Raw genomic sequence first — 15941 nt, forward strand, 5'->3', positions numbered from 1 at the left:
AGCTTTCGCCTCACTTTTTAACCATGCCGGCTGTCATAAGAATAGCCATACTGGGTCAGGTCAATGGTCCATTTAGCCCAGTATCCTCCTTCCAACAGTGGCCAATCCAGGTCACAAGTACCTGTCAGAATCCCAAATAGTAGGAAGATTGATGCTACTGATCCCAAACAGTAACCAGAAAGACCCACAATGGGAATTAAACCCACATCCCCTGCCTTGGGAGTCCACAGCCCTAACTCCATTCTCACACAAGTTGTTTGACTTTTGTTCCTCTTTTTTAATATGTGGACTATGTCTGGTCTGGGCTTCCAGGAAGGTATTATTGAACAACATCCACATCTCATGTACAGTTTTTGCTCTTTGCAGCTGCTTTTTTTTTACCATTTTCCTTAGTGTGTTTTAATGCAGGACTTCCCCATGTGCTAAACCCATTTCAAACATGTCCCTAAAATACAGCTTTTTTCTTTATGTAGGCTCCATGCTAATTTTTCCATTAGTGCACGAGACTTGCAAAAATATGAATGCAGGAGCCACTTACGACTTCCTATTATGAGGCCCTAAGTGGTCCCTCGTTAAGTCTGCTTAATCCAATTAGCATGCACTAATGCAAAAGCACTGCCTGGATTAACACTTCGTTACCCATTCCCTGCCTCTCTGACACACACTCTCCGAAAAATAACAACAGAAAAATACGTGAATGTTCAGTGAGGGCTGACAGGCAGATAACTGCATAATGCTTTAGTGTGGTTTACAGTGAGCCTTTTCTTACACGTTAAGCCCATGCTTTTCAGTAAAAGGGCCCCCTTCTCAATCCACTGCTTTTAGCAGATTCCCTCCTTCCCTTTGAACATGCTTCCCATGGATCTGGGTTCTGAGCACCCTCTTTGAAAGTTTAGAACTGCACTAAAACCTGCCTCTTTCACCCCACTTATCCTGATTCCCCCTGACTTTTCTGTCTTTCTACCTAGACTGTATCTTAACGAAGGACTGGCTCACTCTTCCCTCCCTTTTCCATTCCGTTTGAAACGTCTCTGGTAATTTCATCGGTGTGCGATGCTATTCCTGCCCTCTCATGCCTGTAGGCTTATTTCAACGCCTTGCAGGCCTTATCTGTCTGGTTAATCCCAATATTTATATATATTATCAAATTTGTACTCTGCCATGATAGTTCTCTGAATGTTCGAGCTGTAAATCTCACAAATCAAAGTCATAAATAATAACGCGGATGCCCCAATCTACATGCTAAACCTTGTGGACTTGCCTCCAAGAAACGCCATAAGATCATCCCGCAAATTTCTCAGTCTGCACTTCCCCAGCTGTAAAGGATTAAAATACAAGCTGATACACAGAAACCACCTTCTCTTACATGAGCACGCAATTGTGGAATGCAATACCTACAGCCCTGAAAGCTATTGATGAAATAACAAACTTCTGCGAATCTCTGAAGACACATCTATTCAACAAGGCCTACAAAGAGAACCCATAGCCTTACAAAACTACATCACCAACTCACCCAATTATTACAGTCTACCTAATATCTTGCCTAACACCTTCCTTCTCTCCTCCCTCACCTAATCTTTGTACATTACTAATTGTGTCTGATATCATTGAATGATTATGTCATAACCAAACTCTGTAAGCCACATTGAGCCTGCAAATAGGTGGGAAAATGTGGGACACAAATGCAATAAATAAATAAATAAAGAATCTGCTCTGCAGCTGACCATGTTGTATTCATGTTTTATATGTATTGGCTTGATATATGGATGGAGTTCTGATGAAGATCTGCTCTTCAGCTGTCTGTGCTGTATTCATGCTTTGTATGTATTGGCTTGATATCTGCTTGCGGTTCTTATGAAGTTCTACTCTTAAGCTGACCATGCTGTATTCATGTATTGCCTTGATATCTGCATGGGGTTCTGATGAAGATCTGCTCTTCAGCTGTCTGTGCTGTATTCATGCTTTGTATGTATTGGCTTGATATCTGCTTGCGGTTCTTATGAAGTTCTACTCTTAAGCTGACCGTGCTGTATTTTTTTTTTGTTACATTTGTACCCCGCGCTTTCCCACTCATGGCAGGCTCAATGCGGTAGGCAATGGAGGGTTAAGTGACTTGCCCAGAGTCACAAGGAGCTGCCTGTGCCAGGAATTGAACTCAGTTCCTCAGGACCAAAGTCCACCACCCTAACCACTAGGCCACTCCTCATGTATTGCCTTGATATGTGCATGGGGTTCTGATGAAGATCTGCTCTTCAGCTGTCTGTGCTGTATTCATGTGTTGTATGTATTGGCTTGATATCTGCTTGCGGTTCTTGTGAAGTTCTACTCTTAAGCTGACCGTGCTGTATTCATGTATTGCCTTGATATGTGCATGGGGTTCTGATGAAGAGCTGCTCTTCAGCAGTCCGTGCTGTGTCCCTGATTTGCTTCTGTGCATAGTTGAAAAAGTAGCTGTTGTACAGTTCAAATACTAGGAGGTCAATATTGAAAAGCATTTGTGGACAGTGCTGGCTCTGACCGTGTAAATGCTTTTTTAATAAATGGCTGTTGCTTCTATCTTGGCAGGCTCAGTTTGCTCTTTTCTGGGCTTCTCTCCCTCAGGCAGCCTCCCAACCCCACAAGCCTTCATTCATAGCTGCTGGGAACTCTTCCCATCCTCAGCTGGCACTGCCAAAACCACATGTTGGGGGCCCAGCACAGAAATTTGGGACAAGGCCCCAAAACACACTGGCAGGCTGTATCTCCTTCAACTGAGCAGGCTTGGGGTCCCCCCAGGGCAGTCGCTCTCTTTGCACCCCCTACAGCCAGCCATGGGCACTGCAGTGACAATCTGAAGTCAAGAGACCAATACCAAGACTCTTTTCATACCCTGTGCTCTTACCACTTGCTCCAAAAATGAGTTCCAGAGCTTAACTATACACTGAGGGAAAAATATGTTCTTTTATTTGTTTTAAATGTGCTGTTATGCAACTTCATGTTCCTTTGTATTTTTTGATAGAGTATAAACCACTGATTCACGTCTACCTGCTCCACACCACTCAGGATTTTGTAGACCTCAATCATATCTCCCCTCATCCGTTTCTTTTCCAAACTGAAACATAGTAACATAGTAACATAGTAAATGACGGCAGAAAAAGACCTGCATGGTCCATCCAGTCTGCCCAACAAGATAAACTCATATGTGCCACTTTTTGTGTCTACCTTACCTTGATTTGTACCTGTTCTTTTCAGGGCACAGACCGTATAAGTCTGGCCAGCACTATCCCTGCCTCCCGCCACCGGCTCTGCCACCCAATCTCGGCTAAGCTCCTTAGGATCCATTCCTTCTGAATAGGATTCCTTTATGTTTATCCCACGCATGTTTGAATTCCGTTACTGTTTTCATTTCCACCACCTCCCGCGGGAGGGCATTCCAAGCATCCACTACTCTCTCTGTGAAAAAATACTTCCTGACATTTTTCTTGAGTCTGCCCCCCTTCAATCTCATTTCATGTCCTCTCGTTCTACCGCCTTCGCAACTCCGGAAAAGGTTCGTTTGCGGATTAATACCTTTCAAATATTTGAACATCTGTATCATATCACCCCTGTTCCTCCTTTCCTCCAGAGTATACATGTTCAAGTCAGCAAGTCTCTCTTCATACGTTTTGGAATGCAAATCCCATACCATCCTCGTAGCTTTTCTTTGCACCGCTTCAATTCTTTTTACATCCTTCGCAAGATACGGCCTCCAAAACTGAACACAATACTCCAGGTGGGGCCTCACCAATGACTTATACAGGGGCATCAACACCCCCTTTCTTCTGCTGGTCACACCTCTCTTTATACAGCCTAGCAACCTTCTAGCTACGGCCACCACCTTGTCACACTGTTTCGTCGCCTTCAGATCCTCAGATACTATCACCCAAACCTCTTTAGCCTTCCCTCATATAAGAGAAGTTCCATCCCCTTTACCATTTTGGTCGCTCTCCATTGAATCTTTTCTAATTCCGCTATATCTTTGTTGAGATACGGCGATCAGAATTGAACGTAATACTCAAGATATGGTCTCACCATGGAGCGATATTCTCTGTTTTATTCTCTTCCCCTTTCCTAATTGCTCCTATCATTCTGTTTGCCTTTTTGGCCACTGCCACACACTGAGCAGAAGGTTTTTAATGCATTGTCCACGATGACTTCTATATCCTTATCCCCGGTGGTGACTTCTCATGTGGAACCTAGCATCATGTACCAGTAATTAGGGTTATTCTCCCCAATGTGCATCACTTCGCACTTCTCCATATTAAATTTAATTTGCCATTTCAATGCTCAGCCTTCCAGCCTCCTGCAACTTCTTACAGTCCGCATGATTTAACAACTTTGAATAGTTAATGTCATCTGTAAATTTGATCATCTCATTCATCATTCTAATTTCCTGATGATTTATAAATATATTTAAAAAAGCACCAGTCCTCGTACAGATCCCTGTGGCACTCCACTATTCACCCTCCTCCATTGCGAGTCATTTAACCCTACCCTCTGTTTTCTGTCCAGTAACCAATTCCTAATCCACAGAAGGACATTGCCTCCTATCTCATGTCTTTCTAATTTTCTCAGGAGTCTCTCATGAGGGAATTTGTCAAAATCTTTCTGAAAATCTAGGTACACTACATCAGTCAGCTCACCTTTATCCACATGTTTATTCACTCCTTCAAAAAAATGTAGCAAATTGGGGGGGGGGGGGGGGGGGACAAAATTTCCCTTCATTAAATCCATCTTTCCCAGTAAATGATGTTTGTCTACATGTTGACATCCCAAACTTAATTGTCCTCATTTTCTTTGAGACACTGGGAGCCATGTTTGAATAATAGCTCTCTTCTGGTTTACTATTTCGGCAGGTATTTCTTTGTGGTGGAGGAAGATAACACCCCTTTATCAGTTACCGTCACCCCATGTGATGCCCCTCTGGCATGGAAGCTGACCCTGCAAGATCTCCCAGAAGAGGCCAGTGGAGAAGGCTCAGGTAAGAGACCTCCAGCCCCATTTCAGGAGAACTTGAACAGAGTCCAGGCAGATCCTTGGCAAGGAGCTTCGGTCTTCCCAGCTGAATTACGTTTCATTATACAGAAACCTAGTAGTAGTACTACTACTACTACTATTTAGCATTTTTATAGCGCTACAAGGCTTACGCAGCGCTGCACAAACATAGAAGGACAGTCCCTGCTCAAAGAGCTTACAATCTAATAATCAAAAAATAAAGTAAGCAAATCAAATCAATTAATGTGAACGGGAAGGAAGAGAGGAGGGTAGGTGGAGGCGAGTGGTTACAAGTGGTTACGAGTCAAAAGCAATGTTAAAGAGGTGGGCTTTCAGTCTAGATTTAAAGGTGGCCAAGGATGGGGCAAGACGTAGGGGCTCAGGAAGTTTATTCCAGGCGTAGGGTGCAGCGAGACAGAAGGCGCAAAGTCTACTACTATTGGAGATTCTAGATGGAATGTTGCTACTACTACTACTATTTAGCATATCTATAGCGCTACAAGGCGTACGCAGCGCTGCACAAACATAGAAGAAAGACAGTCCCTGCTCAAAGAGCTTACAATCTAATAGACAAAAAATAAAATAAGCAAATCAAATCAATTAATGTGAATGGGAAGGAAGAGAGGAGGGTAGGTGGAGGCGAGTGGTTACAAGTGGTTACGAGACAAAAGCAATGTTAAAGAGGTGGGCTTTCAGTCTAGATTTAAAGGTGGCCAAGGATGGGGCAAGACGTAGGGGCTCAGGAAGTTTATTCCAGGCATAGGGTGCAGTGAGACAGAAGGCGCGAAGTCTGGAGTTGGCAGTAGTGGAGAAGGGAACAGATAAGAAGGATTTATCCATGGATCAGAGCGCACGGGAAGGGGAGTAGGGAAGGACGAGTGTGGAGAGATACTGGGGAGCAGCAGAGTGAGTACATTTATAGGTTAGTAGAAGTTTGAACAGGATACGAAAACGGATAGGGAGCCAGTGAAGGGTCTTGAGGAGAGGGGTAGTATGAGTAAAGCGACCCTGGTGGAAGACGAGACGGGCAGCAGAGTTTTGAACCAACTGGAGAGGGGAGTGGTGACTAAGTGGGAGGCCAGCAAGAAGCAGAGTTCACGGGAAGGGGTGTAGGAAAGGACGAGTGTGGAGAGATACTGGGGAGCAGCAGAGTGAGTACATTTATAGGTTAGTAGTAGACGTTACATTAACTAAGAACAGAGCTATCCTAGGCCTCGCAACCAGTCAGGATATCCACAAAATGCATATGCACGAGATGGGTGTGCATATGCATGAATTAATATTCATGGCAGCTATTCTGAAAGCCTGATTTGCTGTCGGGCCACCAGGATGAAATTCAGAAACTCTGACCTAGAATCCATGGCAGCATAGGTAGACTTTCCAAAAATGTTGTTTTTTTCTCAGCAGACCAGGAAGGAGGGAGGAAAGTTCTTCACGTCTATGTCATGGGACAGGGGAAGGGTGGAAATTCTGGGCTTGTGCATCAGGTCTTAATCTAATTCATAAAGACTAAAAGATTTTTTTGTTAATGGAGTTGATAAGGAAGAGATAAATATTCAGCAGGATGACCAACGGCATATCATGAAGGAAAAGTTGTATAAAACAACTCATAGAAACAGAAGCCTGCCCTTGCTGATCACCAATGCGGCTGCGCAGGCTTCTGTTTCTGTGAGTCTGACGTCCTGTACATACACGCAGGACATCAGACTCACAGAAACAGAAGCCTGCATGGCTGCGTTGCTGATCTGCAAGGGCAGGCTTCTACATGGAATGTTGCTAGTGGAATAACAACATTCCCTGTAAAATCTCAAATAGTAGCAACAGAATCTCAATAGTAGCAACATTCCATCTAGAATCTACAAATAGTAGCAACAGAATCTCAATAGTAGCAACATTCCATGTAGAATCTCCAATAGTAGCAACATTCCATGTAGAATCTCAAATAGTTTCAACATTCCATGTAGAATCTCAAATAGTAGCAACAGAATCTCAATAGTAGCAACATTCCATCTAGAATCTACAAATAGTAGCAACAGAATCTCAATAGTAGCAACATTCCATCTAGAATCTCCAATAGTAGCAACATTCCATGTAGAATCTCAAATAGTTTCAACATTCCATGTAGAATCTCAAATAGTAGCAACAGAATCTCAATAGTAGCAACATTCCATCTAGAATCTACAAATAGTAGCAACAGAATCTCAATAGTAGCAACATTCCATGTGGAATCTCAAATAGGGAAAGGGAACTGGGACTTGACATACCGCCTTTCTGAGGTTTTTGCAACTACATTCAAAGCAGTTTACTATGAAGAGAGGCTGAGAAGGCTAGGGCTTTTCAGCTTGGAGAAGAGACGGCTGAGGGGAGATATGATAGAAGTGTATAAAATAATGAGTGGAATGGATCGGGTGGATGTGAAGCGACTGTTCACGCTATCCAAAAATACTAGGACTAGAGGGCATGAGTTGAAGCTACAGTGTGGTAAATTTAAAACGAATCGGAGAAAATTTTTCTTCACCCAACGTGTAATTAGACTCTGGAATTCATTGCCGGAGAACGTGGTACGGGCGGTTAGCTTGACGGAGTTTAAAAAGGGGTTAGATAGATTCCTAAAGGACAAGTCCATAGACCGCTATTAAATGGACTGGAAAAATTCCTCATTTTTAGGTACAACTTGTCTGGAATGTTTTTACGTTTGGGGAGCGTGCCAGGTGCCCTTGACCTGGATTGGCCACTGTCGGTGACAGGATGCTGGGCTAGATGGACCTTTGGTCTTTCCCAGTATGGCACTACTTATGTACTTATATATATGTTCAGGTACTTATTTTGTACCAGGGGCAATGGAGGGTTAAGTGACTTGCCCAGAATCACAAGGAGTTATACATAACAATGCACCCTGTTTCCATGAATATGGGGTTAGAACACGATGCCAGAAAAGTCTTACATGTCTTGCTACAGTATATGCAGCCGGTGTCACTCCTTGTGTGTATGACCTAGCAAGTTAGTTATTTCTGTTAAACAATGTATGTTAATATCAACACAATACACAGTCAGTAAAACATTTTAATAGACAGCACAGGGTGTAAGCAAAGATGGAGCATATAGATAAGATAGAGTAGCAGGAATAAGGTACTAAGAAAATTGTACGTGACGTCTGAAAAGTGCTTGAATATTATCTTAACTAGAATAGGAGTGAATAAACATTTTTCTGCTACAGTATGTGCAGCTGGTGTCACTCCATGTGTGTGTGTGTATGTGACTATTTATTTATTTATTGCATTTGTATCCCACATTTTCCCACCTTTTTGCGGGTTCAGTGTGGCTTACAATATGAGATGAATGATGGAAATACAGTTTGTTACAAATTGGTTATGGGTTACATTGTGCAGAGTTATGCGAGACAATCGAAGTGTCGTTAAGGAATGTAACAATGGAACACAAACATTGAAACATTGGAAGGAGACAATGGGAGCTTAAAGGGCGATAATAAGGCATAAAGACATATGGTATGCATATTAGTTACTTCTTCCATTAAAGGCCTGATTGAAGATCCAAGATTTCACCTGCTTCCTGAAGTAGAGATAGTCTTGGGTTGAGCGAAGCCTTACAGGGAGTGCATTCCAGAGTGTGGGGGCTACTCAGGGTCAGCGTTAGTGAGGGGCAAACAGGGCAGCTGCCTGGGCCCCACAGTTTGAATCACAGGAGTGATTCAAACATGCTGCCTTCAGCCTCCTTGGCACTCTTCCTCTACCGTGCTTTGCCCCATCTCTGATGCAACTTCCCGTTTCCATCTGGGCAGACTGCGGCAGAGGGAGAGTGCTGAGGAGGCCGAAGGCAGCATGTCTGAATCGTTGCTGCACTGGCAAACCTCTACAAAGAAAAAAACATTTTAAAGTTAGACCAGGAAGGTGAGGAAGACACCGGACAGGGGTGGAGAGAAGAGGAAGGCATGCTGGCCCATGGGTGCCCCCTGGAGCAGCTGTTTTTGAACTAGACTGGTGGGGGGGAGGAGTTCAAAGAGAAGGGGAGATGCCAGAGTGAGGGTGGGGGAGGGGTGAAGGGGAAGAAATAATGAACTTGGAAACAGAGGAGAGGGAGAGAAATGGTGGACAATAGGATGGAGAGAGGGAAAAGAAAGGGACAGATGTTGGACCTGGGGTGTGAAGGAAGGGGGACAGATATACTGGATATGAGAGCAGCTGGGAAGAGAAAGGAAGAGATGGAGGACCTGGGGGTGATGAGGAAAGAGGGAGAGAGAGATATGGAATGGGAAGGCAGTTGGGAAGAAAAAGGGACAGATGGTGGACCCGAGGTAGTGGGGAAGGAGGGAGAGAAGGTGGGAAGAGAAAGGGAGAGATGGTGGACCCGGGGATGGTGGAACGAGGAGGGAGAGATGCTGGAAGAAAGTAAAAGAAATTGGACCTGGGGCTGGGAAGGAGGAAAGAGAGGGAGAAATGTTGAGTCTGGGAGTGGGAGGGAGGAAGAGATGCTAAACAATGGGATGGAGGGAGGAAAGAGATGCTGCATCAAGGGAAGAAGAACCGAAAAGAGAGGGAGTAATATTTGACCATGGGGTGTAGAGAGAGGAGGAGAGATGGATCCATGGGTAGCTGCAGGAGGGAAGAGAGGTGAGATAGAAAGATGCTAGGGGGTGGAGAGAAAGGGACAGGGAGATGTCAGGCAATGAGGCTGGGGTGGGCTACAAAAGTATCCTGGAGAGAAGGAGAGGAGGTTCTGGAAATGGTGGAATCATGTGAAAGAAGTCAAAGGGGGCTGGCAAGAAGATGAGTGAGAAGTGAATAGTCAGTACAGAGGTAGAGATGTGGTAATAGGGAGTAGATGGAAGGAAATAGAATGCTGGAAAAGGAGTGAGATAAGAAATGGGAGAGCTAGGGACTGAGAGGAGATGAAAAATTGATAGGTAGCTGAAAATTAAAAATGAGAAGGGTGTGAAATGAGTGAAATTTGAGTGGACAGAGGCAGAAAAGTCAATAAGAGGAGTTTGAACTGTATGCGGAAACGGATAGGAAGCCAGTGAAGTGACTTGAGGAGAGGGCTAATATGAGCATAACGACCCTGGTGGAATATTAGTCGTGCAGCAGAATTTTAAACAGATTGAAGAGTAGAGAGATGGCTAAGTAGGAGACCTGTGAGAAGCAAGTTGCAATAGTCTAAGCGAGAGGTGATAAGAGTGTGGATGAGGGTTCTGGTAGTGTGCTCAGAAAGGAAAGGGCGAATTTTGGTGATATAATAGAGAAAGAAACGACAGGTTTTAGCAGTCTGTTGAACACGTGCAGAGAAAGAGAGAGAGAGGAGTCGAAGATGACCCCAAGGTTACGAGCTGATGAGACAGGGAGGATGAGAGTCTTATTCACAGAGATAGAGAATGGGGGGAAAAGGAGAGTTGGGTTTAGGGGAAAATATAAGAAGTTCAGTCTTGGCCATATTTAGTTTCAGATGATGGTGAGACATCAAGGCAGAAATATCAGACAGGCAGGCTGAGACTTGGGCAGGATTCCTACTGAAGTCACTGGTGTGGAGAGGTAGATCTGGGAGTCATCAACATAAAGGTGATACTGAAAACCATGGGAGGAGATCAGAGCACCAAGGGAAGAAGTATAGATGGAGAAAAGAAGAGCTCCCAAGACAAAGCCCTGAGGTACACCAACTGATAGGTGGGATAGAAGTGGAGGAGGATCCACCAGAGTATACACTAAAAGTGCGATGGAAGAGACAAGAAGAAAACCAGGAAAGAACAGGGTCCTGAAATCCAAGTGAGGACAGTGCATCAAGGAGTAGGCGGTGATCAACAGTGTCAAAAGCTCTCAGTGCTTCTAAATATCAGCCCCAAAGCCCATATTTTTGAATTGGGCACAACCTCTGGCTGTGTGACGTGCTATACCACCAAACTTATCCATTTGAGATTAGGATATTCTGAAGATGGTGCTAAATTTTGCACAGAGAGAGTGGCAAAATTCAGCTGCCCTCCACCTAATTCATGAACTCAAGCATGAATGCAGACATAGCAGGTATAAGTTACCATTTAAATTGAATTTATGCCTCTATTTTCAGCATTCACACTTGGACACCCAGCTTCCAGTGTTCCTTCTAAGCTGTGTGGGAGCCTTCCACCCGTGTTCCTGCCACTGCTTTAATATCGTGTTTTCAATTACGAGGAACAAGCCAGCTTCTAGCGGCTGGAATGCAGGTGGAAGGACTCCCACACAGCTTAGAGGGGACATTGCTAACTCTGCTGAATGTTCACATAACTGTAAATGAGTGAGTTATCCGTTCAGAATATTCGCCTATTTATTTACAAGCTTCTCTCTCTTATAACCTTTCAGGTGAACCAGAGCCACTAGAGGACCAGAGGCAGCAAACTGCTGATGAGGAACGCACTGAGTTATTTTCTTACAAAGGCAACGATGTGGAGTATTTTGTATCTTCCAGTTCACCTTCCGGTTTATACCAACTAGAACTCATTTCAACCGAGAAGGATACACATTTCAAAGTCTATGCAAGTACAACTCCGGAATCTGACCAGCCTTATCCCGAATTACCTTATGACCCAAGAGTTGATGTCACCACCTTGGGACGCAGCTCAATCACTCTGACATGGAAGCCGAGTCCCACAGCTTCTGTGCTGAAACAGCCTATTCAGTACTGTGTAGTCATCAACAAAGAACACAACTTCAAAAGCCTGTGTGCTGTCGAAGCCAAGCTGAATGTTGATGATGCCTTCATGATAGCTCCGAAGCCAGGCTTAGACTTCAGCCCTTTTGATTTTGCCCACTTTGGTTTCCCTGCGAGCAATGACGCTGATAAGGAACGTGGTTTCTTAGCAAAATCATCAACCAAGCTTTTACGACAAGTTACTGCTAAACCCAGGGTTGACCTTCAGAAAGTCTGCATTGGGAATAAGAACATCTTCACCGCATCTGAGCTCAGGCCTGACACTCAGTACTACTTTGATGTGTTCGCAGTAAACAGTGCGACTAACATGAGCACCGCATATATTGGAACTTTTGCCAAGACTAAAGAAGAGGCAAAACAAAAGATAGTAGACTTGAAAGATGGAAAAGTCACCGATGTGTTTATCAAGAGGAAAGGTTCAAAGTTCCTAAGGTTTGCACCTGTGTCTTCCCACCAGAAAGTGACTATCTTTGTTCACTCGTGCCTGGATGCTATTCAGATCCAAGTGCGACGAGATGGAAAACCTTTGCTCTCTCACAATGTGGAAGGAATCCGTCAGTTCCACCTTAAAGGAAAACCCAAGGCAAAATATCTGATCAGGCTGAAAGGAAGCAAGAAAGGTGCGTCCCTGCTGAAAATCTTAGCTACTACCAGACCCAACAAACAGCCGTTCCCTTCTGTTCCAGAAGACACACGAATCAAAGTCTTCGACAAACTGCGCACCTGCTCCTCAGTCACAGTGGCATGGCTGGGTACGCAAGAAAGAAGTAAGTTTTGTGTCTATAAAAAAGAAGTAGCTGACAATTACAACGAGGAGGAGAAGAAAAGAGAGCAGAACCAGTGCCTTGGGCCGGAGACGAGGAAGAAATCCAACAAGGTGCTCTGTAAATACTTTCACAGCCAGAACCTGCAAAAAGCAGTCACCACAGAGACAATCAAGGGTCTGCAACCTGGTCATTCCTATCTGCTGGATGTTTATGTTGTAGGGCATGGTGGCCATTCAATCAAGTATCAAAGCAAGCTCGTAAAAACAAGGAAGTTCTGTTAATGAAGGAATTTATGGAACTCCATGTTGGACAATGACCTACTTGAGGTACAGAGATTGACTAATTCCACAGCTGAGAAGCTTCAACCTGTACTTATAGTATGTGGAAAGCTCTTAACCTGTATATTTATGTTTACATCTGTTTATGTTCCTTTGTAAAGACTGATCCTGGTGCTCACAGAAGGCCCCTCACCGTCATATGTTACACTTTTGTTTTGTCTCCTGTGCTCCAACCTTTTTCTGCTCGGTAGGTGACCAACTCAACTGGGAACACCGCAGAGGCCACTCCTTCCTTTGGCTTCGCACACTGCATGAATTGCTACAAATTTATTTTATTACTTAAGATGTCGGGAGAAGTCCCTTGGCTGTCCCACAGACATGACACTATCTAGAGATGATAGACCTACTGTATTTATTTTACGAAGTCTCACTATAAATGTCTATGACTGTAAACTATTATAAAAAGTCGTACTCGAGAAAAAGACAGATCTAACCTTAAGTATTAACTGGACTACAATCTTCTTTGTTGCATTGTCCATGTAAATTCTAATTTTGGTTAATTTTTATGTTTAAATATGTATTTCATGCACAAAGTTGTCCTGCTATATATTCATGTACATAGAATTAAAACTATTAGACTTTACCTGGCACCTGCTTTCTTTAATATCTTAGGCAGAAATGATGATATCTTGGGGCCCGAAAAGGGGTCGTAGATGCTTCTGTGTCTTTTCAAAACAGGCTCCCAAATCCAGTTCCAGTAGCATGCAAAGGCCAATGAACTGATTGACACCCGCTCGGAGGAAGACGCAAATGTGTGCATGTGCTTTCTGTGTATAGCCCTGTCCATGCCCCTGCCCAGACTCTGCTCATATGTACGCCCACCTTCAGACTATGCATCATCACATTTACTGTACCCTCTAAGCTGAGCGGGAGTCCTCCACCTACAGTCCTGCCAGTAGGTGGTGCTGTTTTACTATCACATTTCCAATATCCCACAAGCCCACAAGCATCGACACCCCAGGTCATACCCTCCCTATTTCAGACAGCTTGAAAATCCTCGGCGTCATAATAGACCGCAACCTTACACTGGAGAGCCAAGTAAAATCCACCACAAAGAAAATGTTCCACTCAATGTGGAAGCTCAAACGCGTGAAACAATACTTCCCGAGGGATACCTTTCGCAACTTGATACAAGCAATGGTAATAAGCCACCTTGACTACTGCAATGGAATTTATGCGGGATGCAAAGAACAAACCTTAAAGAAACTGCGGACTGCTCAAAACACGGCAGCCAGGCTCATATTTGGAAGAACGCGATTTGAAAGTGCAAAACCCCTCCGTGAAAAACTACACTGGCTCCCAATCAAAGAACGCATTGCCTTTAAAATCTGCACCATAGTCCACAAAATTCTCTATGGCGAAGCGCCTGGGTACATGACAGACTTAATCGACCTACCATCCAGAAACGCCTCCGATTCAACACGATCATATCTAAACCTACACTACCCAAGCTGTAAAGGTCTTAAATATAAATCTACCTATGCATCCAGCCAGTGGCGTTCCTGGCCTGGATGGCACCCGGGGCGGAGCGCGCCCCCCCCCCCCCCCCGCTAGATGACACCTTCCCCCCCTCCAGCGAAATGACACCCCCCCTGGGTGCACGCCACTGGGGGGGGGGGGGTGCCGCGGCGCGCGCCTGCTTCTCCAAGTTCGCTAAATTTTGTTCGTTCGCTGCAGCTCCCTCTGCCCCGGAACAGGAAGTAACCTGTTCCGGGGCAGAGAGAGCTGCAGCAAACGAACGAAATTTAGCAAACTCGGAGGAGCAGGAGTGCGCCACGGCACCCCCCAGCGGCGTGCACCCGGGGCGGATCGCCCCCACCGCCCCCCCTTGGTATGCCACTGCATCCAGCTTCTCCTATATAAGCACACAATTGTGGAACGCACTACCAAAAGCCTTAAAAACGACCTACGACCATCTAAACTTCCGGAAAATACTAAAACCCCCCCCTGTTCAAAAAAGCATACCCTCCCGATCCAACCTATAGAACTGACCTTGGCTACACAAGAAAACCGAAGCATGTATGAACACAACGCTACTCTCCCACCTTACGACTATTACTGTGACTTTGCCATTTAAATTACATCTTATCACAACGTCACATTGTATTTTTTCACACCGGAAATGGCAGACGCCTTTCCGGTACTATGTAAGCCACATTGAGCCTGCAAATAGGTGGGAAAATGTGGGATACAAATGTAATTAATAAATAGTGTGGGACAAGCATGCTCTGCAGGACTCCAGGGAACCTGTCTGTCCCTAGCAATTGAAAACACGATATTTAAGTACTGCCCCCCAGTGGCAGCAATGCAATTGGAGGACTCCCATTCAGCTTAGAGGGAACAGAATATTGGCAAATACATGTCGGTATGTTGATATTCTCTCATTTACACACGTTCTTGGCACCCTCTGTATACAATTTTATTAATTATTTATACATTGGGATTTATTAACCGCCTTTATGAAGAGATTCACCCAGGGCGGTGTACAGCAGGTACAGTTTAACATAAAACTTACAATTCTGTTAACAGCACAACAATAGTAAAATGACCAAGAATAAATATAAATGAGGTAAACTTGAAAACAGTAAATTGAAAGCTAATAATAGAACTACTGGGAAACATAAAAAATGGAGTTCAAATACCAGAGATATTTATTTATTTATTACATTTATATCCCACATTTTCCCACTGATAGCAGGCTCAAAGTGGCTTACATAAATCTGTAGTAAAATGTTAGCATAATACTAATGATACACCTAATAAGCAGCATTAGAACATTCAACTAACATAGATATGATACTAAAGGTTTTCTACAATACGGCTTACCATATACCATTCAGCGTGCTTGTCTGACATTGCTGTCTGGATGTCTCAACGCCACCTAAAATTAAATATGACCAAAACCGAGCTTCTCATTTTCTCCCCCAAACCCACCTCCCCGCTCCCCCCCGTTTTCTATTTCTGTTGATGGCTCTCTCATTCTCCCTGTCTCCTCAGCTCGAAACCTTGGGGTCATCTTTGACTCTTCTCTCTCCTTCTCTGCTCATATCCAGCAGATTGCCAAGACCTGTCGTTTCTTTCTTTACAACATCCGTAAAATCCGCCCCTTTCTTTCCGAGCACTCTACCAA

The 15941-nt window shown here is 44.3% G+C and overlaps 1 protein-coding gene across 2 annotated transcripts in view; it reads left to right on the forward strand.

The window, feature by feature from the left end:
* NDNF (neuron derived neurotrophic factor) overlaps positions 1 to 13358 on the forward strand; it is a 57885-nt gene extending 44527 nt beyond the window's left edge. For both annotated transcript variants that reach the window (XM_030189284.1, XM_030189285.1), the window contains exons 3-4: positions 4875 to 4999; positions 11358 to 13358. In XM_030189284.1, coding sequence (XP_030045144.1) covers positions 4875 to 4999; positions 11358 to 12754 — 1522 coding nt within the window. In that variant the 3' untranslated portion in view covers positions 12755 to 13358. The remainder of the gene's footprint in view (positions 1 to 4874; positions 5000 to 11357) is intronic.
* The last annotated feature ends 2583 nt before the right edge of the window (positions 13359 to 15941 follow it).

The sequence above is a fragment of the Microcaecilia unicolor genome, unplaced genomic scaffold (genome assembly GCF_901765095.1).
Source record: "Microcaecilia unicolor unplaced genomic scaffold, aMicUni1.1, whole genome shotgun sequence".
NCBI lineage: Eukaryota > Metazoa > Chordata > Amphibia > Gymnophiona > Siphonopidae > Microcaecilia > Microcaecilia unicolor.